Source organism: Melanotaenia boesemani, chromosome 11 (genome assembly GCF_017639745.1).
Source record: "Melanotaenia boesemani isolate fMelBoe1 chromosome 11, fMelBoe1.pri, whole genome shotgun sequence".
Lineage (NCBI taxonomy): Eukaryota > Metazoa > Chordata > Actinopteri > Atheriniformes > Melanotaeniidae > Melanotaenia > Melanotaenia boesemani.
The window spans coordinates 494111-519419 of record NC_055692.1 but is presented as its reverse complement, the minus strand read 5'-3'; the positions used below and the strand labels follow the sequence as shown (position 1 = coordinate 519419).

The 25309-nt window shown below is 45.2% G+C and overlaps 1 protein-coding gene and 1 long non-coding RNA gene across 5 annotated transcripts; both read left to right on the top strand.

Moving 5' to 3' along the window:
- Positions 1–1105: 1105 nt before the first annotated feature.
- Positions 1106–24210, top strand: npr3 (natriuretic peptide receptor 3). Of its 4 annotated transcripts, none has more exons than XM_041998736.1 (8): positions 1106–2048; positions 6793–6915; positions 7306–7487; positions 10435–10570; positions 22136–22230; positions 22312–22390; positions 22500–22605; positions 23681–24210. In XM_041998736.1, the coding sequence occupies exons 1-8, from the start codon at positions 1400–1402 to the stop codon at positions 23790–23792; spliced, it is 1482 nt and encodes a 493-aa protein (XP_041854670.1). In that variant the 5' UTR covers positions 1106–1399; the 3' UTR covers positions 23793–24210. The 4 variants fall into 4 exon arrangements, with proteins under 4 accessions (XP_041854670.1, XP_041854668.1, XP_041854671.1 ...); XM_041998734.1 differs by having other exon boundaries at positions 1108–2048; positions 22312–22438; positions 22521–22605; XM_041998737.1 differs by having other exon boundaries at positions 1109–2048; positions 7312–7487.
- LOC121648539 lies at positions 13035–15718 on the top strand. The gene is made up of 3 exons (XR_006011993.1): positions 13035–13048; positions 15193–15196; positions 15267–15718. It is a non-coding gene; the product is annotated as an uncharacterized LOC121648539 (long non-coding RNA).
- Positions 24211–25309: the final 1099 nt, after the last annotated feature.

The window sequence follows — 25309 nt, the reverse complement described above, 5'->3', positions numbered from 1 at the left end:
CACATTAAATTAAAAAACTAAATTTAAAAGTCTTCACACATCAGAGTATTTAGCAGGTAATTCAAACACACCTCAGTCTTCTCTTTCACACACAATCGCACACACACACACTCAAACAAAGCACATGTACCCCCCCCCCCCCCCCCCCCCCCAAGCACCCAGACCCCATTCTGTACCAACATGACCTCCATCCCTGGCTACTGTCTCTGACCTGGATGAAAGTACAAAATCATCAAAAACAAAACATCTGGCTCGACGCTGCTGTGAGGAAACGGACCACATGACCACAGAGGGCGCCACCACAGGAACCACCCAGGTCAGGGCAGGCCGGGGTTCACACCACAACCACAGGGCTGCAGTGCAGGACCCCCAGCCCCCCAGACAAGGACCGTCACCATGGCAACAACCCCACAGACAGAGCAGGCAGAGCTACCGGTGTGAAGGATCCCCAGGAGGAAACACTGGAGTTAAACAGTAAAAACAAGAATAAAGACACTTCCAAACAATAAGAACTGATAAGAGCCACACCAGTAAAAATACAGATAAAGGAGCTCAGGACAATGATAAAATAAAATAAAATAAAATAAAATGAAGGAGTTTATAAAAACTGTACTTCAGCTTTGTTTTCTGCCAGATGTGAGGAAATCAGATCAGAGGATAAGAGCTGCTTTTCCAGTTTAGACTGAACAGCTGATGAAGAACATACTTATTTATAGAGAGGAGCCTTATATCCATAAAGCCTGAACATCATTCTGCTGTCAAGCATCTTCAGTCTGAACCAGAATCTGAATCTAGACCCGAATCGGAACCTGAACCCAGTTGTCCAGTTTTACACTTGTAAAGTTCTGATGTTTAAAGAAAGCAGCAATGATTCACTCAGCACTTTGTTTTCCTCTAAACCTGAATCTGGAAACCTTTGCTGCATCTCTGATCCAGAAGCCAGCAGAGTTCTGGATCCCGAGCAGAGTTCTGGATCCCGAGCAGAGTTCTGGATCAGGAAGCTGCGGCCACGGTTCTGCATCTGGGACCCGGGCCATGGTGAAGTGGCTCATTGTGAGCTGGGTAGCAGTGTAGCTTTAAGATGGAGGTGGGCAGCGCTTCGATGACGCAGAAGGACCCTGAAAAGATGCTTGAAAACTCCAGGCTGCAGCCAGCGCGCGTGCTGCTGCTGGCGGAGCTGGAAGGACCTCCGAGCCGAGCAGAAACGACTTGGAGCGGGTGGGAAGGAGCACCAGCGCAGAGGACGTTTCCCCGCAGATCTGCAGCCCTAAAGCCAGAGCGAGTTGTTCTGGACCCGCGGAGCCCACGAAGGAGGTCGGAGCCGCAGCTGGAAGTGGAGGAAGCGCTTGGAGAACATCTCCAACACTTTGATCTGAGCTGAGACCGGATCTCCGGCACCATGCCACTGTGGGTGTTCTCCCTAATGCTCCTCAGTCCGGTTCTGACCAGCACCATCTCCGAACAGATAGAGGTTCTGGTGTTTCTGCCACAAAACAACTCTTTCCTGTTCTCACGCGCGAGAGTCGCTCCAGCGATCCGTTACGCGCAGCAGACGCTCCAGGAGGACGGAGGAAAGTTCTCCGGGTTCCGCTTCAACATCCACTTTGAGAACTCCGACAGGACCAACAGTGCCTTGCTGACCTTAGTGGACCAGTCCTGCGGACAGAAACCAGACCTGATCCTCGGTCCGGTGCGCGAGTACGAGGCTGCGGGGGTGGTGAGGCTGGCATCCTACTGGCGGATCCCGGTCATCTCGGCAGGTGCTTTGGCCACCGCCTTCGGCATCAAGGACTCGGAGTACTCCCACCTGACCCGGATCGCCCCGTCCTACGTGAAGATGGCAGAGACGTTCAAGGTGATGTTCGCACGCTTCGACTGGAAGAGCGCGCTGCTCGTGTACGAGGACGACAGGCAGGAGCGGAACTGCTACTTCACTTTGGAAGGGATTCACCAGCTGATGGAGGATCATCTGTTTAAGATTCACGCGGTGGCGGAAGAAGAACCACTCTACACCGAGGACATCCTCCACGACATCCAGGACTCTGAAGGTAAGACCTTCTACTGGGATCAATTAATCCATCATTCTGGTCGTGGTCGGTTGGCAGGGGCGCTGCTATACAGAGGGCTCTGCTGGGGCCCAGGACCCCCAATACCCAGATCACATTTCCACCATGAAAACCAACGTGATGTTCCATCTGTTACAATAATAATCATGATGATGATAATAATAATAATAATAATAATAATAATAATGATGATGATAATGATGATGATGATAACCCTCCTGATGGAATCAGGACAGAGCAGCTTTATTAACATGAAGAGACGTATTCTGTCTGGAACTTAAGAAAGAAGAAAAGAACCAACATTTCTCTTTGCCCATCTAAACTCATGCAGATGGTGGAAAATTGTGATTTTTGGATGGGAGACTGTTCCCAGAAGGTCAGGAGAAATGCAGATTTTTTTAACTAAATGTGGTTTTATCCTGGTGGAAGTTCTGAGGCCAGACAGCAAAGGTAAGACATGTTTTCTGACTTTTACAAACGTGCAGCATAAATCGGGTCTTCTTCTGCCTCTGGTTCGGTGAATCTTGGTCATATTAAGATGAAACTTCCAGCTGTGGAATCTGTGAGATGTGAGCTTTCAGTAGAGGAGCCGTTTGTTCGTGTTCATGGGGAAACATCATCTGTGTTTATATAATTTGTGTACCTCCTCTTTTAATTATTGTTGTCTTAACTGTGTTTGTTGGTGATAGAAATGGTTTTACTGAGCTGGTAGCTGAGATTCTGGACTTTCTGTGGATACCACACATGTTTATAGTTACATCTACAGACCTGAAGCTAAAACCCGGAAACGAGATGTTAACCCTTAACTCCCGGTAGCAGAGGCTGCAGGTGCAGAGGTGAAGCTAAACAGTCAAGCTAAGAATGAAAGTTTAGAGAATTTATATCCAGAAATCTGGATAATGAAGCAGTGAAGGTGCATGGATGGAAGTTATTGTGCATATTGTGAATATTTCTCTCTCCTCACCATCTAGAAGCTGTGAGATTCTCATCCTGCTTTCTGTCTGTTCACCTGATGCTGATATTCATCACATATTGTTCCTTCTGTGTTTAGAAGGAAGCAGCTAAACATGTTTCTGTGTTTACTGCAGAGGTCTGCAGCCGTTCCAAGCCAAATTCCCTCAGCCAGCTAAATAAAACTACTTTAGAGACGCAGGTGTTACCAGACCTTTGGAAAAAAGACAACCTAGGATTTCTGATAAGTATCTACTACTGAAGAACCAAATTTTCATTTCTATTTTTAGGTTTTAATCCGGGGGAGCTGACAACTGACAACAACAAAGAAAAAAAAAAACAAGAGAACCAGGAATTGAACAAAAAAGCAGAAGAATGAAGACAAGCACAACAACTGCAGAAGTTACCCATACTTTTGAAGAAAGACTATATAGGAGTGTTTAATGTGTGTTGGGCAGTTGGAAACAACTTTAAAGCGACGCATTACTGCTGCCAAACGGTGTCTGAAACTGATGTTGAGAGTGTCACAGGAGTGAACTCTGAACTCAGCACTGCCCACTAGTGGAGGAACCATGGCAACACAAAACACTCATGGAAGGATGAGGATGGTGACATATGACAAGGTTTGAAATGGGCAGCAGATCAGGGTGATCGTTGGAACGAGTGATGTTCATGTGCAGGGATTTCCGGTCAGAGCCCAGGGGAAGTGGCCCACTTCCAACGATTGCGTCCTTTCCGAACTCAGATTGCTTGTTGGCCACATTTGCCAGGCTGGTGAGCTGTAGGGTCCTTCTGTACTCCATTCATGTGCTGAGGGACTTTGTGTGATCCGGTTTGGTATGGTCCCCTCACCTGCAGGTTGGTGGTCAGCCAGTAAAAGGGGTGACAGCGGAGCTCGTAATGATTACATGCATCGGGAGTTACATGGAAGACTCCCGGCTGCTTATCATGCATAGCGCTATGATGACTCGGACGGACCCATTAATCTGGAAAAGTTATGACCTGCTCACTAGGGTTACTAGAGAGTAGCATTCCAACAGCGCTTTGTTCGCAGCCTGGGTCCAGTGGCGTCTGTTTTGTGTTCCTGTAGCCCATTTCTTGCCATAATACCCTGGGTCCTCAGTTCCTGACGTCTGAGCTGGTAGCTGGTATGTTTCTCTGTTTGCTTGCACTCATGATGAGGTGTTTAGGCAGTAGCATTATGGGTCTTGCTGATGCCGACTGAGCTATCCAGCCGCTTCATCATATATATATATATATATATATATATATATATATATGTATATATACTGCGTTGTGTCGCAAAAATAATGCAAAAATAACCAAGACATAAGCTTTGACTCCTCTGATAAACAAATGTTTAATAAATCTGGGTGACCTTCTAATTATGCTGAGTTTCCTGGGCTCCGTGAGGAGGAGGACGAGGTTCTCTTGGTGCTCCTGGTCATTAGATTGTAGGTTATTAGATTTCAGCAGGTTGTTTGATGGTATCACAGCTGCAGCCGTTAGCAGAGATGATGTCTTATTAATTCATTTAATCTGCACTGCTGCTCCATGATCGTCACGTTGATCACGTTGGAGGTTTAAACATCTTCTAATGAAACATGTGATCCTGAATATAAATGCATTTCAAAAAGGCTGCTTCATATGAACCCTGTCTGCATCCTTCACATCCATTTGTTTGCATTTACTTTTATTATTTCTATTCAATCAGATTTCTAGAATTTATTCAACTTCTTTTTTTCAGGTTTAACTTTAGAGGATCACTTTTTATTGATTTGACTGCAGATTTACAGCCTATTAATGATCACACTCAAGCTACAATAAAAACTAATAATGTATTTTCAGTTGCAGATCAAATTTCCTAAAATAATGTTTATTTTGAAAGTCATATCACAAGGAATTGTTCCATATCAGACACAAATGACTTATTGTGTAATAAGTGCTTTGATGCATATGTGAACTTCTACCTGCATATTTTTGTTGTTTAATGTTATATGGAACCAACACGTTTGTAAAGACGTATGACAAAGCATAGGCTTTAAGGCCATTTAAAATAAAAAAAAAAAAAAAGTAATATTCACAGTTTGTACCGTGTGACAAGTCAAAATATTGTACTGCAATGTTGTATGACACCGTTTCCACCAGGGGGCAGAAGACAAGCATCAGGTTCTTTACAACCATGTTTTGGACAAAGTTTTTACCATAAATGATGCAAAAGGTCTCAGGAATGAAAGGGTTAATTCTACCCCTTATTCTCTCTGTTGTTATGAGTTCACTGCCGTTTTAACGTGTTTGCAGGTACAACTAACGATAACATCAGTGAAAATACACTGCTGTCAACCCCCCTCGTCTTTGCTGTACCGTGTGAAAACCATGTGTTTGCGTCGCCTCCTGGTTCATGCTGCGACGTTCCCCTAAATGCCTGAATTTAGTTTTTGTTACTAAAACAAGGGAATCTTGAACAAATAACAAATAAGATAGAAAACTACAATTAAATACCAACACCGATCCCGGGAGGGTCTGATATGAACTTCTGTTCTCCATCTTTGTTTCTGCAGCTCAGGGCTGCGAGGTGACTGGTTTCTACTGTTAATGTTTCAACTATAACAGATGACGACAGCAACAAGAAACATTCACTGTCGATGTGGATTCCCCTCTGAAGCTTATCCTCCTCCCTGATGTAAAACCCCTCCACCATGTTCCTGAAGCAGTGAATCTCCACGTTTCTGAGCTGATCTGTTGGCAGCATCGCCACCTCAGTGTAAACCTTCAGAAAGCTTGCTGGCTGCGATCGCGGCTTCGTGCACGGCTGCAGAGTATACACAGCCCAGTGTTTGTAATTAAAGGCTGCTATAGAGCCGGCAGGACTGAGGTGAAGTTTGTCCCACTGACTCGGGGGGTATTTCAGGAGGTATGTTGAAGTGACAGAGCTGTGAGGAATGTTCCAGAGAGACTCTGAATCTTCTCTCAGCGCAGTGTTTGTTGGCTTGTTTGTTCAGAATCACCGAGAAGTAAACAGATTTACCAAAAACTCTGACACGTCCTTCCTCGTGTTGGCTGTGTTCTGGTTATTCACACATGAAGTTATTGGAGGGATTTAAGTAGCTCAACCCTCATTTCTGGCCTGCATCCTGCTTGTTTCCACACATGGGAGGATTTCTTGTAAGAAACTATTTCTCCTAAAGAACTTTGAAATCAAGGATCAAAGATCTTCTGATCAAAGTTATTTTAACCCTTTAGATGCCAGATTGATTACATATTTTATACATAAAAACAGAGACATGATGTCATCATCAGTCATTATTCGTAGAAAAAAACAAAACATGGATTATTTCCTACATCATAAATATCAGGGTATTGGTCTTTGGTGGTGAGTAGTCTTGGAAATGTAAAGGATTAGTCGAAAAACTGATTTGATGTCATTAATATTTTGTGTAGTGTCAGATAACCCCCCTGGGAACCTCTGTGGTCACAAAGACTCCATTAAAACCACATATGTCAATTATTCATTCTAGTTTAAACCCATTCACTGTGTAATATCAACATTTCATTTGGAAGAAAAGTTGATGAGTGATATTTTTACTGGATTTTACCAGATTCAACTGGTTTTACCATCGTAGGCTGATGCAGGAAGTTCTGGTATTCTCTCTAGTTTTATTACGGAGCTGTGAGACCACCAGGGGGCGCTACAAGGGATGGCCATCTGATTCCGGTTGTGGTTCTGGTCCTGGTTATTATCTAATAAAGGCTGTTTGCTGTGTTTTTGCTGCAGTGGTGATCATGTGCCTGAAGGCAGATCGGATCCGGGAAGTGATGCTGGCGGCGAACCGGAACCAGCTGACCGGAGGAAACCACGTCTTCTTTAACGTTGAACTTTTCAACTCGTCGGCTTATGGTGAGTTCACATCACGCTGCACCAGAAGCCCTAACAATCAATCCACCTCTCTGAAGACTTGATGATCCATGTCCGGGATCACGTGGAGAGACATTCACGTCTAATTGGACGTGTAGAATCCATTTTGATGTGTTCTAAAAGATAAAAACAGATAAATCTGGTAAATCTGCTTTTAGACAAACTAACCCAAATATTTACATTTCTATCAGTGATTTAAACTGCTGAAAAGTATTAATGTTTGTAAACTTGTAAGCTGTTTTTGTACTTGGATATATCTAGAAAAGGGTCAAAACAGCTGTGCAGCCAGAATCTTAAGGTTGATTAAACTTCAGCTGAACTCAGAAAAGCCGGTTTCTGTGCAACATTAACGCCACTGATGTTCCTGATGAGCTGCAGGTAACGGCTCGTGGAGGAGAGGAGATGAACATGATGACGATGCCAGACGAGCCTTCGCCTCTCTGAAAACCATCACTCTGCTGAGGACACTCAAACCCGAGTTTGAGAACTTCTCGGTGGAAATGAGGAAGTCGATAGAAAGAAGCGGACTTTCTGACTGCAGAGACTGTGGACATGTATGTATCACGCATCAGTTTTTACAGCTCATAGAACTTTGCAGTCGGAGAGGACTCAGTCATGTCTCTGGGAAATACGGAAATAGTCCATTTTGTCTGGGGTGGTAACCTAGGCAACCACTAACAGTGAGAGATCACCCCGTAAGACCACGGCTCCATACGACCCCTATAATGAGCCTAATCAATGGATCAAGGTTTCCCTTGCCCGGACATGGGTCACCGGCGCCCCCCTCTGGAGCCAGGGCTGGGAGCAGGGCATGGAGGCAAGCGCCTGGTGGCCGGGCTTTTGCCCATGGGGCCCGGTTGGGTTCAGCCCAATAGGGTGACGTGGGCCTGCCCTCCTGTGGACTCACCACCTGCAGGAAGGACAATAAGGGTCGGTACAGTGTGAGCTGGGCGGCTGCCAGAGGCAGGGACCCCGGCGGTCTGATCCTCGGCTGCAGAAGCTAGCTCTAGGGACGTGGAATGTCACCTCTCTGGTGGGTTCTGGCTAGATATAGTTGGACTCACCTCGATGCATGGCTTGGGCTCTGGAACCACTGTCCTTGAGAGGGGCTGGACCATTCTGGAGTTGCTCCTGGTGAGAGGCGCCGAGCCGGTGTGGGCATATGGGGGACGGGTCCTGACTGTTGTTTGTGCTTATGCACCAAATAGCAGTTCAGAGTACCCACCCTTTTTGGAGTCTTCGGATGGGGTGTTGGAGAGCACTCCTTCCGGGGTCTCCCTCGTTCTGCTGGGGGACTTCAATGCTCACGTGGGAAATGACAGCGAAACCTGGAGGGGCGTGATTGGGAGGAACGGCCCTTTGATCTGAATCAGAGTGGTGTTTTGTTGTTGGACTTCTGTGCTCGTCATGGACTGTCCATAACGAACACCTTGTTCAGACATAAGAGTGTCCACATGTGCACTTGGCACCAGGACACTCTAGGCCGCAGTTCGATGATCGACTTTGTAGTCGTGTCGTCGGACTTGTGGCCGCATGTTGTGGACACTCGGGTGAAGAGAGGGGCGGAGCTGTCAACTGATCACCACCTGGTGGTGAGTTGGCTCAGATGGTGGTGGAGGATGCCGGTCAGGTCTGGCAGACCCAAGCGTGTTGTGAGGGTCTGCTGGGGACGTCTGGCAGAGTACCCTGTCAGAAAGAGTTGCAACTCCCATTTGTGGCAGAGCTTCAACCATGTTCCGGGTGAGGCGGGGGACATTGAGTCCGAGTGGGCTGTGTTCTGTGCCTCTATTGATGAGGGGGCCAACCGCAGCTGTGGCCGTAAGGTTGTTGGTGCCTGTCGTGGCGGTAACCCCCGAACTCGGTCGTTAAAAAGCTCCTCAGTGGCAGGGCTCTGGGGTGGATGAGGTCCTTCTGGAGGTCCTTAAGGCTCTGGATGCTGTAGGACTGTCTTGGCTGACACACCTTTTCAGCATCGTGTGGACATCGGGGACAGTTCCTCTGGACTGGCAGACTGGGGTGGTGGTCCCACCCTTCAAAAAGGGGGAACGGAGGGTGTGGTCCAACTACAGGGGGATCACACTCCTTAGCCTCCCTGGTAAGGTCTTTTCTGGGATCCTGGGGGCAGAGACCATTGGATAGTTGAACCTCAGATTGAGGAGGGTCTCTTTAGAGCTAAGCCTGAAGCTAGCTTTACCCAGTAGTAGTGAAGCAGACACAGGACTCTGCTGGAACTAGCAGAGCTGGTAGCAAAATATTCACAGCTAAACAGGAAGTTCCTCACAGCAACTTCCTTCCTCCGCTGTCCCCCCTCCCCCACCACCGCTCTGACTCCTGTGCTGTGCGTCTCCTCCTCTCCAGCTCTTAAAGGGGCCACGCTGTTCTTTTAACACAGCGCTGTAAACATCACCATGTCTCTTCACATTGACACATAACTCTTGCAATTAGTTTTTTTTAATTCAAATCTATGTAATCTGGCAGGCCATACATTTTTGGCAGCTGGCCAGTTTTGGCCCGCGGGCCACCAGTTGCTGACCACTGTCATACAGAGTACATAATTAAGTCTTCTACAGACCTTGAGGTGGAGATGAACGAATGCTGACATGGAAAAGTTGCTGCTCTTAACTTAAAACAAACTTTGGCAACCTTCTAATTTCACTCCAGTAGAATAATAAGTGATTTTTTTAATTTATGTACTTGATTTACTTCTTCCAGCAACAAACAGTAACAGAGAATTAAATCGATTATACTGCAACATTCTAAGTTAATGAAACAGCGAAGACTGAAGGGTAAATGGTCTGTACTTATATAACGCTTTTATACAAAGCCTTTACATATATGTCACATTCACCCATTCACACACACATTCACACACTGATGGTGGAAGCTGCCATGAAGGGGCTAACCACAACCCATCAGGAGCAATTAAGGGTTCGGTGTCTTGCTCGACACCTCGACATGAGCTCAATGGGCCGGGATCGAACCGGCAACCCTTGGGCTACAGGATGACCGCTCTACCCACTGAGCCATGCCACCATAAAGGGAGTGGATGGTGTTGGTAAAACAGACGCATTAGCAGCTATACACCATGAAGCTGTTTGCGAAACAACAGACCTCACTGTTAGGTTCATGTTAGCTTATTAAGCTGTGGTTTATGTTAGCATGGTGAGTCTGACGGAGGATGTTTCCTCCATCTGCACTGCTCTGGATGAAATGTGACAAGGAAATTATGGATATCACTGTATGAGTAAAACAATAAAACTTTGCAGATGAAAGTTAATTAAATATGAGAAAACACTAAATTCTACATTTCATCGCACCTACCTAGCGGCAGCGGGCACTGGTCAAATAACAGGTTGGTGTAATGAAAGTCAGCCTGATCCAGGTGTTCACAGGTGGTCAGAAATCAACGCACATCTGCAGAAACTAGTCCTGCTGAGGAGCCAGATCTTTATTTTACCATAAAAGAGAGAATCTCTTCTTAACGCCGGTGTTTCCTGTCAGGTGAACATGTTTGTTGAGGGCTTCCATGACGCCCTGCTGCTGTACGCCCTGGCCTTACACGATGCCATGAAGAGCGGCTACAGTAAGAAGAACGGGACGGAGGTCACCTCCCGCATGAGGAACCGAACATTTGAAGGTAAAACACTATAAATTACATGGTCAGTTTCATATTTCAGTTATATGAAATGTTTGGACTATTTCTAGAAAAGTGCAGCCCTGCCCTACCGATTGTAGAAAACATTGTAAAATAGGCGTCATCTGTGTGATATCCTGTAAAACCGGCATTATCTATAGAGCGTAGTGCTGTCAAGAAATTCATTAATTATGATTTGTAATTAATCTAATTAATCTCTTATTTAATCTCACCTAGAATTGATAAGAAAAGCCCTCAACTTGAGGTATTTTCATTTAAAGTCATTCCATTATTGTGGCAGATCAAAAGATGGATATAAAAATAAAAAGTGTCTTTTTACCGGACTTGAACAGATGCAGTACCAGCCATTTACAACCTTTGCTTTCCACCAACTCGGTCGGATATTGCTGTGCTCTGTTGTCAGTGTTCAAATAATTAGAAAAAAAATAAAACATCATGTCCATATAAAGTGTTGTAAGTTAACAAATTTACCCATTCCCTCTTTTCTCTTGGGAGACATTTAAAATGCTTAAAACATGGATCCGGGCTGTTTCCGCCTTGAGCCATGTCTCGCTGCATCAGCTTGCCGTGCAGCAAAGTCACGTACCTGCAGAAGTAAACTTAGCTTGACATTTAAATTAAATAATAATAATAATACATTTTATTTAAAAGCGCCTTTCAAAACACCCAAAGATACTGTACAAAAGAACATGAAAATGGTTAAAAACGAGTACAAAACCAAACGGAGCAGAGGACAAAAAGATGGTGAGTGTGTGACTCGACGACGTAGGACTGTCTGAACAAATGTGTTTTGAGTTGTGATTTGAATAGTGGAAGAGAGTGTATGGTACGGATATTCTATTCTATTCTATTCTACAGTCATTTAGCAGACGCTTTTATCCAAAGCGACTTACATTTGAGAGAAAGAACACAAGCAAGAATTTTTTTTTTTAGTTTTTTGTAGTCAAACAGCATCATCTTGGGCATAAGTGCAGCAGCTTCTTCAGTACTTGGTTGAGCCAAAGAGCTGGACAAATCTTTCTACCTCATTCTGAGTAGAAGAGTTAAGCTAAGTGTGGAAATGCTCCTTAAACAACTGAGTCTTTAGCTTGCTTTTAAAAGTGGATAAGGACTCTGCGGATCGGACGGAGTTTGGTAGATGGTTCCACCACCGGGGAACAACAGAGGAGAAGAGTCTAGCTACTGATGTGGCGCCACCTTGTGGTGGGAGCACTAGGCGTCTTTCACTCGCAGAGCGTAACTGTGGAGAGGGAGTGTAGCTCTGGATTAAGGAGTGGAGGTAGACCGGAGCCGTTTGGGTTATTGTTTTGTAAGCCTGAAGCAGAGCTTTGAATCTGATGCGCTGCAACTGGAAGCCAGTGGAGAGCGATTAGCAGCGGAGTGACATGAGCTCTTTTGGGCTGGTTGAAGACCAGACGTGCTGCTACGTTCTGGATCATCTGCACAGGTTTAACTGAGCATGCAGGCAGGCCAGCCAGTAAGGAACTGCAGTAGTCAATGCGTGAAATGACCAGAGCCTGGACCAGGAGCTGGGCCGTGTGATCAGTCAGGTAGTGTCTGATCCTCCTGATGTTGTAGAGAGCAAATCGGCAAGACCGAGCAACTGAGGCAACATGGTCCTTAAAGGTCAGCTGGTTGTCTACCATGACACCAAGATTCCTGCTAGAAGACGTAGGCACAAGCGTGATGGAGTCAAGCTGCACGCTTATCTGTGGCGGTAAGGAAGGATTGGCTGGAAAGACAATAAGCTCGGTCTTGGACAGATTTAGCTGAAGGTGGCGATCCTTCATCCATGTGGAGATATCAGCAACATGCTGATATTCACATTTAGACGTTGTGTCGTCAGGTGGGAAAGAAAGGAAAAGCTGAGTGTCATCTGCATAGCAGTGGTAGGAGAAACCATGAGAGCTAATGATGCATCGAGTGAGGAGGTGTATAGTGAAAAGAGAAGAGGGCCAAGCACCAAGCCCTGAGGCACCCCTGTTGTCAGCCCATGTGATCTGGACACGCCCCCTCACCAAGATACTTTGAAGGATCTTCCTGTGAGGTAGGACATAAACCACGAGAGGACAGATCCTGAGATGCCAAGCTCCGAGAGTGTGGAGAACAGTATATGATGGTTGACCGTGTCAAAGGCAGCAGACAGGTCCAGCAGTATAAGGACTGAGGATTGACCAGCGGATCTGGCAACCCGTAGGGAATCAGTAACTGACAGGAGAGCAGTTTCAGTAGAGCGGCCTTGCCTATAGCCAGACTGATATGGATCTAACAGGTTGTTGTCTCGGAGGAACTGTGAGACCTGACTGAAGACTGAAGCTCTAGTAATTTAGACATGAATGGAAGCAGTGAGACCGGCCTGTAGTTTCCAACCTGGGCTGGGTTGAGTGTGGGTTTCTTCAGCAGCGGGTAACCCGAGCTTGCATGAAGGCAGAAGGAAAGACACCGGATTTAAGAGAGGAGGTGATAATATGGGTTACTGCAGGTTTGATTGTAGGTAAAATGCTCTGCAGGATGTCAGAGGGAACAGGATCAAGGGGACAGGTCGTGGGTTTTGAGCTGACTAGAAGTTTAGAGACTTGGTCCTCATTTTTGTTTGAATTCATGCTTGTGTTGTTCTTACTCTCAAATGTAAGTCGATTTGGATAAAAGCGTCTGCTAAGTGACTGTAGAATAGAATAGAATAGAATTTAGAGAGCGGAAGGAGCAGAGTGAGGCACCAGTAGCTGGTTTGGTAAGGCTGAGTTGGTCAGGCTCAGTGAATTGGTTACTGATGGTAGCGACCTTTTCAGTGAAGTAGGAAGCAAACATTTCTGCAGTCAGCACAGTGGGAGGCTGAGCAGGTGGTGGAGATAGAAGAGAGTTAAACACCATGAACATGTCGTGTGTTGGGAGCATTGCGGATCTTGTTCTGATAAAAGGTTTTCTTGGCTGCCTTTAGGCTGGATGTGAAAGTTTCAAGTTTTTGCTGCTACTCAGACAAGTCAGTGTGTTCTTTTGATTTGCGCCACTTTCTTTCTGCAGCCCTGAGTCCGGCTCTGTGCTCCCTCTGAACCTCTGTGAGCCATGGACTGGGAGGGTTTTGTCTGGCTGGTTTTGACACTAGAGGACAGAATTTGTCCAGAGAGGAGGCGAGAGAGGAGCAGAGTGTTTCTGTAGCCTCATTAACAGACAGTAAGGAGAAGTCTGCTGGGAAGGGAGGGTGGAGTAAACCTCACCAGACAGCTGTGTAGGTCTGAGGGATCTCAGGTTTCTGCGGTAGGACGCCATTTTTGGAGCCACTTGGGTGACATGAGGAAGGAAGACAGAGAATTTAACCAGGAAGTGGTCTGAGAGGTGCAGCGGGGTGACAGACAACAGTCAGCTTCCCATATTAGGGGGACGAGAGTTCCAGAGATGGGGAGCAGAGAGGCTGAATGCTCGGCTCCTCATAGTGACGAGACGGGGGGACAAGAAGCTGGAGAGAAGAGGAGGAGCGAAGTGAACGGATCGGAGTGGCAACGTGCAGGATATGGAGGGGCCAGATTGTGGAGTGCTTTGAATGTAATGAGGAGAATTTTAAAGTTAATTCTTTGTTTTACGGGGAGCCAGTGAAGTTGTTGTAAGATGGGGTGATGTGGTGAGTAGTAGGGGTCCATGTAATGATGCGTGCTGCAGAGTTTTGGAGGAGCTGCAGCTTCTGAAGGGATTTATTAGGGAGACCGAAGAGAAGAGAGTTGCAATAGTCAATCCAGGAGGTAACAAGATGTGGACGAGGATGGCAGTGGTGTGGGCGGTGAGAGAGGGACGGAGACAAGAAATGTTTCTCAAGTGAAAATATGCAGACCGGGTGATGCTGTTAATGTGGGAGGGAAAGGAAAGAGTGCTGTAGAGGACGACACCCAGACTCTTTACCTGAGGGGAGGGAAGGACAGGTGAGTTGTTTATGGAAATTGGATAACTGTTAGATTTGGAGAGAGTGTGGGGCGTGCTACCAGGAGGACTTCTGTTTTAGAACTGTTGAGTTTGAGGAAGTTGGATGAAAACCAAGAATGAATTTCTTGTAGACAGGGGATGAGGGAGGTTGGTGGAAGTGAAGAGGATGGTTTGGTAGAGAGGTAGAGCTGGGTGTCGTCTGCGTAACAATGAAAATTAATATTGTGTCTGCAAAGGATGTAACCAAGTGGAAGAATATAGATAATGAAAAGGAGGGGCCCCAGGACTGAGCCCGAGGGCACACCAGCAGAGACAGGGCAGAGTTTGATTCATGGGATTTCAGTTGAATGAATTGTGTGCGGCCAGAAAGGTAAGAAGTGAACCAGGTGAGAGGAATGTGAGTGATGGATGATAGTCTATCAAGGAGAATGCTGTGGGAGATGGTGTTGAATGCTGCGGTGAGGTCAAGAAGGATGAGAATGGATAGTAAACCTGAATCTGAAGCTATGAGAAGGTCGTTGGAGATTTTGAGGAGTGCTGTTTCAGTACTGTGAAGGGGACGGAAACCGGATTGAAGCTGCTCATAAATATTGTTGGTGATAAGGTGGTTATGAAGTTGAGAAGCAGCAGACTTTCGAGGATTTTGGAAATGAAGGGTAAATTGGAAATTGGACGAAGGTTATTGAAATTAGTGGGGTCCAAGCCAGGTTTTTTTAAGATAGGTGTAACTGTAGCGGTTTTAAGTGCAAGAGGGACAGTTCCAGAGATTAGGGAGGAGTGAATGATGTTGGTGATGAGGGGGAAAAGTGGGGAGAGGCAGGTTTTAACAAGAGCTGTAGGGATTGGATCGAGCTGACTGGTAGAGGGTTTGGATTTGAGGATAGATTCAGAGATGGCTTGGACAGAGGGGAGAATAAAACTGGAGAATGTGGTTATGGGGGATGAGTAGGGAGCGGTGAAGTCCACTCCAGAGACTGCAGCTCCCCATGAGGCCAGATGTTGGTGAATGTCGGAGATTTTGGAGACAAAGAAAGACATGAGTGAGTTACAGAAGTCAGTGGATTGCATGTGGTGGGAAGAGAGTCAGGCAGCTTTGTAATATTGGTGAGGAGAGAGAAGAGAGTTCTGGAGTTGTGTTGATTGGACTGAATGACACCAGAGTAATAAGCAGATTTAGTTAAAAGGAGACTGTCCTTGTATAGCATTACATGATTATTGTACATTTCTTTGCGTATAGTGGGTCCAGTTTTGTTATAGAGTCGTTCCAGTTGTCGTCCTTGGGATTTGAGCTGACGGAGGGCAGGAGTGAATCATGGAGCTGAGCTGGTGAAAGAGACGGATCTGGTTTTCAGTGGAGCATGAGTATTTAGAAGAGTATGGAGATTGTTGTTATAGTGGGAAACCAGGTCACTAGGTGAGCAGTTGGCATGTGGACTGGGAAAATTGATAATTTCAGAAGAAAAAGTCTCAATGTTGATGTCCTTAACTCTACGGAATGCGATGGTCCGGGGGGAGAAAGATTCTGGACAGAAGGAGGTTGACATTGAAAGTAATGAGGCTATGGTCAGTGTACGGCAGCGTATGAGGTTTACAGTCGATGGGAGTTGTACCAGAACAGCAGACTAAATCCAGGATATGACCTTTACAGCGAGTTGGAAATTAATGTGTTGCTGCAGACCAAAACTTTCTAGACAAGATGAAAAGTCTCTGGAGAGAGCATTATGTTATTGTCCATATGAATAATAAAGTTACCAAGAATAATTGTGTTTGAAGTTAGAGATGAGAAAAGTGTCAGGAGATTGGAGAAGTTATTTAAAAAGTCCTTGTTATGTTTTAGAGGACGGTAGATGGTAGAACAGTCGTAGGAGAGGGTCCAGGCAGCAGTGAGGCAGAGTTCTGGAAGGAGGAGAACACGGGAGCAGCAGGCTCCAACGCCGCGGTGTAACATGGCGAGACCTCCGCCCGGCCCACTCCGAGGCACATGGCGAGACCTCCGCCCGGCCCACTCCGAGGCACATGGTGAGACCTCTGCCCGGCCCACTCCGAGGCACATGGTGAGACCTCCGCCCGGCCCACTCCGAGGCACATGGTGAGACCTCTGCCCGGCCCACGCCGAACCCCGGCGGAGCTGACAAAGTCATCTGCCAGGACACTGGGATTAACACCCAGCCAGCATTACGGGTGTGATGGCGAGTAGTGGACTAAGTTGATTTTATCCATGGTTAATGTATCTCCGACGGGGCTGAAAGGCGATGTCCGGGTGGATGTGGAGATGGAGGTGGAGTGCAGATGTGGCACCGAAGTTTTAAAAGTTCAGCAGCAGGATACTGGAGGAGTTCACCTGCTTGCAGGTGGACAAGAGACACAAGGAGCCAGCCGACTGCAAACCAGCGTTTGGTCTGGAGAATCCACATCGCTTGTCAGGAAGGAAAACAAGCGAGCCACAGGGCCCAGGTAAGAATTCATCGAACAGTTAGCCACAGGTAGGGTTGCCTACAGAAAGCCAGTGTTGGTCTCACATGAAAACCGATAATTTCGTAGTTGCCGACAAATAGCACCATCCACTGCTGTCCAAACAACATTTTGCTTTATCTAAATTTAAATTTACGGTGAGCAGCGGCGACAGACACGCCAGCGTTCACTCAACCGGAAACGTATTAAAGTGCAACTGATTTAAAATTTACTGTCCTTAAAAGTAACTACTGAATGTTCATTCCTTTTTGGATTACACGTGATGGTAGTTTATTTCATTAACGTGGACAGGTGCTCTTTTGGCTTACCTGCATGGTTCAGACCAATCTGTGCTTGTTCTGTTGGTCCGACGTAGCCTGGACCCAGGAGGCGTGAGACCAGTGCAAGTGTTGAATTCCACCTGGTTGGTACATCTTGTTTAAGATGCTGGCTCTTTTTTCCAAGTGCTACTTGTTTCTGGTGAAGTTCTGTGGTACTTGCTTTGTTTGAAGTGGCCAACAATTTTACGGCACTTTGCTGATCCCCCGGCAAACCCCCCGCTGTGGAGGCAGACCATAATGGGCCACATTGCAGGCGATGTGCTCGGATGAAGGGCTCTGATATGAAGGGTGGATACCTTGTTTTTAATTCCCGTCATTTGCCACCTCAAGGCACTATTGGGCCCATCTATCAGCATAGTGGTGGTTTCTGTATTCATCACAGTCAGTTGAGGTTCCACTCACCATCAGTAAAGTGTCCGGTCACCCCCAAATAGCTGTGGTTGCCAGCTGAGAACCAGTGATCTCCAGTTATAGCAACATACAGGGTGTGCAGAATTATTAGGCAAGTTGTATTTTTGAGGGATGGATTATTTAGTCACAACTTACAAAAATGGAACATTTTTCTATTTTCTTGTGTCGCTTCGCCCTGTGTGCACGTCTACATGAACGAGCGCAATGTTTCACATGCATGAATGTCGCCTGTCGCTTGGCTGGAGGACAGCCATTTTCGACTCATTGCGCAAATTCCATAGAAAATGATGGAGAAGGAGCGACGTTGCCTCCCGTGTGTCCAGTCCGTAACTGGCGAGGTGTTTGCAACTCGAGTTGAATAAAAACAAAGCAGCCGGGGCAGTGGGAGGAGTCTGCAGCAGTGGGAGGAGTCTGCAGCAGCGGGAGGAGTCTACAGCTGTGGGAGGAGTCTGCAGCAGTGGGAGGGGTCTGCAGCAGTGGGAGGAGTCTGCAGCAGTGGGAGGGGCCTGCAGCAGTGGGAGGGGTCTGCAGCAGTGGGAGGGGTCTGCAGCAGTGGGAGGAGTCTGCAGCAGTGGGAGGGGTCTGCAGTAGAGCGCTGCAATCCCAGTGGCACTCGATTTGCAACAGAAAACAGCATAAGAGAAAACTGACAAGGACAAAATAATTGGATTGTTTAATTTTTATGATCATTGAAAACCCAGATCGTAAATGAGGTTAAAATTCGATTCGCCCAGCTCTACAGCAGACTCAGTGTAGTCGTCGTTACCATGAAACGATCGGCTAATGTGGCTCCTGTGCAGAGCTGGAGACATCTTGGACAAGCAGAGGCAGCCGGTGAGGTGGACATCTTGAATGTTAGAAGACCCTTTGCTGGGTCCCACCACTTGTAATTAAAAACAAACGTTAGGTTAAAAGAACAGAGTAGAGAACAACGCTGTCACAACAAGGGGAGGCAAAATTAGTTCAACCAAATTTTATTGGTGCAAAAGATTTTCTATTTTCTTTTATTGTTAAGAAAATTATTACCCCATGCAAAACAAATCTTTTTGAAATATTGAAAGGAGAGTCCAAAAGGTTCCACAATGGCTAGATAAATCAATACAGTCCTCGGTCGCGTGTCCACACTGGGCTCGGAGGATCAACCATCTGATGGCTCGCCCTGGCTCTGCTACGTGAGCTGATGGCAGAATCTGGCTCTCTTACTTAGAGTAAGCAACACAGTGCGCTGAGCAGCGGTACTCAATTCTGGGCAGAGTCTCTACCCAGCCCGTCCACAGCGTGCAGTACTTTTCCCACTGCAGTGGCTGCTGCTGCTGTTGCTCTTTCCGGCACCAGGCTCCGGCACCCTCTGCCTGGGAGTTGGATGCGTCCCTGGGATCACCGCTGCTGTTGTCATGCCAGCTGACTCTCAGACGCTCTTGGACGCTCCGCCCTCTTGCATCCTCCTCAGGCACCGGCTGCAAATCCTCCGACTTCTCCCCATAAATCTGTTGGTGACAACATAAGCCCCTCCTCTTCCTGCTGCACACTAGCTCATCGCTCCAAACCTCTTGAGTCTCATTGGCTATCTGAGCCGTCACTCAATAGCCCAACACCTGCAACTAATACTCCAGTCATGGTCACAGGTGCATCAGGAAACGTAATTATCACAGTACAACTTCAAAAAACATGCAACTAAATTCAAAATAAAACAAAGTAAAACCAGTAAAACATGCCATACTAGAAAAACCTAAAATGAACCACCTTGTGACATTCTCCCACTGCTGTGTGTTCTCTGAACCTGAGCTGTCTCTAAAACGCAGTGGTGGTTGTCAGATCAGCTCGAGCTCTTTGGGGCTACTCCGACGGACCTTACGACATGCTCTTTCTAGTCCACATACTTAAAATCAGCATCGGTAGCTTCACATTTCGGCAGACGAGGCGCACTGGGATACACTGACATCATCATAATGGCTCCTCTGGTGGTGCAGGTGCTTTCAAGCTCCATCCTGCCAACAGAAAAACACATGAATGGGACTTGATTGCTCTCGGATTGTTTGCGTCCAGCGTGCTAGTGTTAGCTTAGCCAATGGGCCGGTCTCTCTGAGAGTGTGGCTGATTTCATTCCTGTGTGTTGTTTCTACCTCTTCATCTGTTACTGTGGGGATGGCTGATGATTGGGCTGTTTATTAACTGATTTATTATGACAGTTGAAGTTTTTACTTCTTCAAATGCTGTATTTGTGGTGTGATTTTAACTGTGGAGTTTGTTTAAGTCTAAAGTTAAAAATTAACAGATCTGGAGCATTAAATAAATAGTTTAAACAGTTTAGTGTCAAAATAAAACGTAGCTGAAGTTATGAGCCAAAACTTAAATGTTGCTGTGGGTGAATATTTAGAATGCAGCTTCTCCATGTCTGGTTCTGACACTGGAACTGATAAGAACCTGGATCCAGATGACCTGAGGGTTCTGGTAGGTTCATACTGGGTCAAGAGGTCTCTGATGTATGTTGGTCTTAAACCATTCAGAGCTTTCTAGACCAGCAGCAGAACTTTAAAGTCTAACCTCTGACGGACCGGCAGCCAGTGTAAAGACCTCAGAGCTGGACTGATGTGGTCCACTTTCTTGGTCTTAGTGAGGACTGGAGCAGCAGAGTTCTGGATCAGCTGCAGGTGTCTGACTGATGTTTTAGGTAGAACCTGTAAAAACACTGTTACAATAATCAAGCCGACTAAAGATGGAAGCTGGACTAGTTTTTCCAGGTCCTGCTGAGACATCAGATCTTTTACCCTTGATATGTTCTTAAGCTGATAGTAGGCTGACTTTGTGGTTCCCTTCATGTGGTTCTCAAAGTTTAGGTCTGAGTCCATCACTACACCCAGATTTCTGGCCTGGTTGGTGGTTTTTAGGTCTGAGTCCATCACTAGACCAGATTTCTGGTCTGTTGGTGGTTTTTAGGTCTGAGTCCATCACTAGACCCTGAGTCCATCACTAGACCAGATTTCTGGTCTGGTTGGTGGTTTTTAGGTGTATAGACTGAAGCTTTGTGGTGACCTTTAATCGTTTCTCTTTGGCTAAGTTTAGTTTTTGTGAAACTGAACAAAGTTCCACACATCCAGTCACTAATCTCCTCAATGCATTTACCAAGAACTAAGAATTACAGTCCATGTGAAGTATTAAAAAAGCATGCACTGGATTTGTAGTTTCTTTCTATTTCTGTGCGTTTGTTTAAAGATTTTTACAACCATTCAAGTAACAACATGAAACTTTGGAAGAATAAATGGAAGCTAGAGAAGAAAAGAGTTTGGTTGTTGAGGAAATCCAGCTGATGAGTACTGCGTAGACTTATCCATCCCTTTTGATAAGTGCTGCTTCCCCACTGTGATGGGGAAGCAGCACAAATTAAGGAAAAACTTGACAATAGTTGGGCAAATCCTGCACCAAAATCTCAAGTTTGTTTTTCTTGTTGCTGTTGTACATCTTGCTGATTTTGCCCATCAATGTAGTCCAGCCCAGTGGCTTGAATGATGGGTCATTGGGCACAGTTTGCAACACCTCTGTTAACCCCTTGTCTTCCACCGTTTACCACCTTGCAGTTCATCACGATCCACTTGGCACTTGTCATCCTGTCAGTCGCAGACTTGCTCATCTGCGGGGTGTTCCCCTCAAGTTTAATTTGGTTAAAAGCTTTGCTATCACTCCCCAAATTGCTAACGTCTTCGCTGCTAACATTAGCTGTAGTTGCACTAGCATCTGGGTGCTTTATGTTGATATGGAATGTGGATAGTATAAACTTGAGCTACTTCGGTGGTAAGCAAACTTCTTACAAAGAAGGTATATCACTCTATGTTTATCAATGTTGCAAGTGGGCCGTTTTTGAAATATAAATTTCTCATTAATTGGACCAACAACTCTCATAAAACTCTTCCAAAAAAAAGTAAAGTTATAGATTAAAAATGAGATTAACGTGATTAAAACACATAACATGCTAGATATGACTGTAATAAATTAATCACAATTAATGCGATAATTTGACCCCCCTCATAAAATGTGTTGTAAAACCGGCGTTATCTATAGAATGTCGTAAGATTTGTGTTGTCTCCAGAATACGTAGTAAACCAGACGTGAAATATGTTGTGAAACTGGCATTTGGACCAGAACCAGAACTTTTTCTGGTCTTTGTGAGGACGGGAGCAGCTGCTTTTGGATCAGTTGCAGGTGCCTTAGTGATTTTTAGAGAACTATAAAAACTCCATTACACTTGTCAAGGCTCCTGAAAACAGATGATGAAGAATTTTTTTCTTCATCATGTTGAACCATAAAGTTCCCATACTTCCTTTCTTTCGAAGTAGGCACGAACCGGACCGGACCTGGAGTCTTGAAGTAGAATGGAACAGCTAAGATCTTCTCCTCCAGCGTAAATGACATTGTCATTTTCTGTGGTGATGGACAGGAATTGCTGGTCAGGTGTCCATGGATACCAATGGAGACAGAGATGGAGATTTCTCTGTGATGGCCATGACTGATGTTGAAGCAGGAACCTACGAGGTAAGCCATGTGAGACCAGCATCCGTCCTGCGGGTTGGATGGTTAAGGGGCTTGATGGTGCTGTGTTGTTGTCATTGATAGGTGGTGGCCAACTTCTTCGGAGCGAGCGGAAGCTTCCAGTTGCAGCCGGGCTTCAACCCGGACCGTTTCACTCTGAAAGGTCGACATGAAGCTCAACCAGATCTTCCAGACAAACCAGAGAAATCCTGTAAATATGTCCAACACATCTGAGAGACAGCTTGACTTTTATTGCACACTTTTGTTTTCAGCCGACGTTTTGTGTCGTCCAGGTGAACTAGGAGTCTCGGCCCTGACTGGAGTCGGAGTGGGAGCTGTTCTGGGAGCTGCCATGCTCATAGCGTTCTACTTCTTCAGGTAACATTAACAGTTTGCTGGCTCAGCCATCACCTGGACACCTTTTATTCAAGACATTTTACTACAAAATATTACAGTTATCCTCCTACAGCTGATTGTTATTATGATTTAAAGGAAATTTAACAGCCGGGACCTCTGCCTTCTTCCTTTGCCAGCAGTCCAAGTCATTGAGTACAGCCGTCACGTGTAAAATGTTCATCTGAAATGTGCAGATACAGTGAGCATGCTCAGTTTTCGGATCCAGATCAGGAGGAAACCTTTGGGCTCAAAGCTGAAGAAAGAAAGATCCAATAAGTCAGAAATTAAATCGAGGCTGATTTTAAAAGGTGATGAATCACTGCAACACAGTTCAGAGGTTTTATATAAGAAGAAGGAAAGAACTGAATTAGTCTCACCAGTGAGAAATAATAATGGTGGATGGAAAGGATGGTGAATAATGACGCTGAATGACAATGGTCGCGAAGGGCTCGATATGTTAAAACCAGAATTTTAAAATGAATGGGAAGCCAGTACAGCTGGATCAGTAGTGGAGTGACATGGGTGAATTTGGAGGATTTTATTATCAGCCTTCCAGCAGCGTTCTGAACAACATGGATGGTTAAGAGAATTTTTGCTCAAGCTATCTACAGGAAAAATCTATCAGGGGCACAAACAAGGACCTCAGTTTTTACATCATTAAGTTAAAGAAAGTTGTCATTCATTCAGATCCTGACAGCATCCAAACACCCAAGCAAGATCTGAATCTTAAAAACATCTTGAGTTTAAAAGAAATAAAAAGCTGAACATCATCAGCATAACAACAGTAAGAAATATCTTTAAAAGAACCTGCAGAGGCAGCAAATATAAAATAAACAATACTGTCAGAAGTTTCTACACGGATAACAAAGAGCAGGGAGATGAAAGGGAAGGAAGAGCACATTGCATTATGGGATGTCCCTCAGCAGTCTAAGCCTGTAGCTGCATGATTCAGGGATGGATAATAGACAGTAATGATGAATGAGTGGTGGAGAATGAAACTGAACGATGGTAGAAAAATTCAGGATGTAAAAATGTGACACGGCCTATTCTTCTGCAGGAAGAATTACAGGATCACCATTCAGCGTCGGACACATGGGGAAGAGCGAGAGTCCAGGAAGCACCGCCAGCTACGAGAGGACTCCATCAGGTCCAACTTCTCTGCAGCTTAACCAGTGACCCCAACCACAGAATCTTCCATCAACTGTCACCAAAGACTTGGCAATGATTTACTTTTGAAACGCAGACTTGTGTTTGTATTCCAACATCTTTTTAACTTCTAACTTGGGACAGTCATTACAGGCACAAAGATTTGCCTTCATATTTATACTGCTGCAGTCAGCATCCTGTTTTTATATTCAGATAACACCTGGTCCCAGAGACTGCCACCGGCTCGGTCCACATTAACCAAGCAGCAGACTGGATGTGGTCTAGTTCTGGCTTCAGTGTGACACAAAGAGGACTCATATTTTAAGCTACTCCACCAGAACACCAGCAAAGCATCATTCTGTAATTAAACACATTGCATAAAGTATGTGTGTATATATATATATATATATATATATATATATATATATATATATATATACACCTTCAACAGCAAATAAGAATACTAAGTAAATAAAATATAATATATAATAAAGAATAAATAAATATAAAATGTGGAAAAAACTATAAAAGAAAGAATACATGTACAAATATAATTTATTTATTTATTTATTTTTGTCTATATTTATGTCTTTTGAAAAATATTTATTTCATGTAAATGAGTTTCTCTGTATATTTTTTCGTTTATTTTATCTAATACAATTTGTTTTTATCCCACAATATTTCCGTATTTTCTTTAGCTAAAGATGATAGGGATGCTTATAACAACTAGTTAAAAGCTGCAGCAGAACCAGGTGTGTTAACTGTCTGATAACCAAGTGACAATTGGCTGATAAACCGCTAATAACCAGCTGATAACCAACTGATAACCAGTTGATAACTGGCTAATAACCAGATGATAACCGGCTGATAACCAGTTGATAACTGGCTAATAACCAGATGATAACCAGCTGATAACCGGCTGATAACCAGTTGATAACCAACTGATAACCAGTTGATAACTGGCTGATAACCAGTTGATAACTAACTGATAACCAGTTGATAACCGGCTGATAACTAGTTGATAACCGGCTAATAACCAGTTGATAACTGGCTGATAACTAGTTGATAACCGGCTAATAACCAGCTGATAACCAGTTGATAACCAGCTGATAACCAGTTGATAACTGGCTAATAACCAGCTGATAACCAGTTGATAATCGGCTAATAACCAGCTGATAACCAGCTCATAACCAGCTGATAACCGGCTGATAACCAGCTGATAACCAGCTGATAACCGGCTGATAACCAGCTAATAACCAGCTGATAACCAGCTGATAACCGGCTGATAACCAGCTAATAACCAGCTGATAACCAGCTAATAACCAGCTAATAACCAGCTGATAACCAGCTGATAACTGGCTGATAACCAGCTAATAACCAGCTGATAACCAGCTGATAACCAGTTGATAACCAGCTGATAACCAGTTGATAACTGGCTAATAACCAGCTGATAACCAGTTGATAATCGGCTAATAACCAGCTCATAACCAGCTCATAACCAGCTGATAACCGGCTGATAACCAGCTGATAACCAGCTGAT

Excerpts from the sequence above, each read along its gene's own strand:
- npr3 (XM_041998734.1), top strand. The coding sequence starts at position 1,400 with ATGCCACTGTGGGTGTTCTCCCTAATGCTCCTCAGTCCGGTTCTGACC. Across the intron at positions 7,488-10,434 it reads ACTGCAGAGACTGTGGACAT|GTGAACATGTTTGTTGAGGG; the intron begins GTATGTATCACG and ends GTTTCCTGTCAG. Across the intron at positions 22,231-22,311 it reads TTGAAGCAGGAACCTACGAG|GTGGTGGCCAACTTCTTCGG; the intron begins GTAAGCCATGTG and ends TGTCATTGATAG.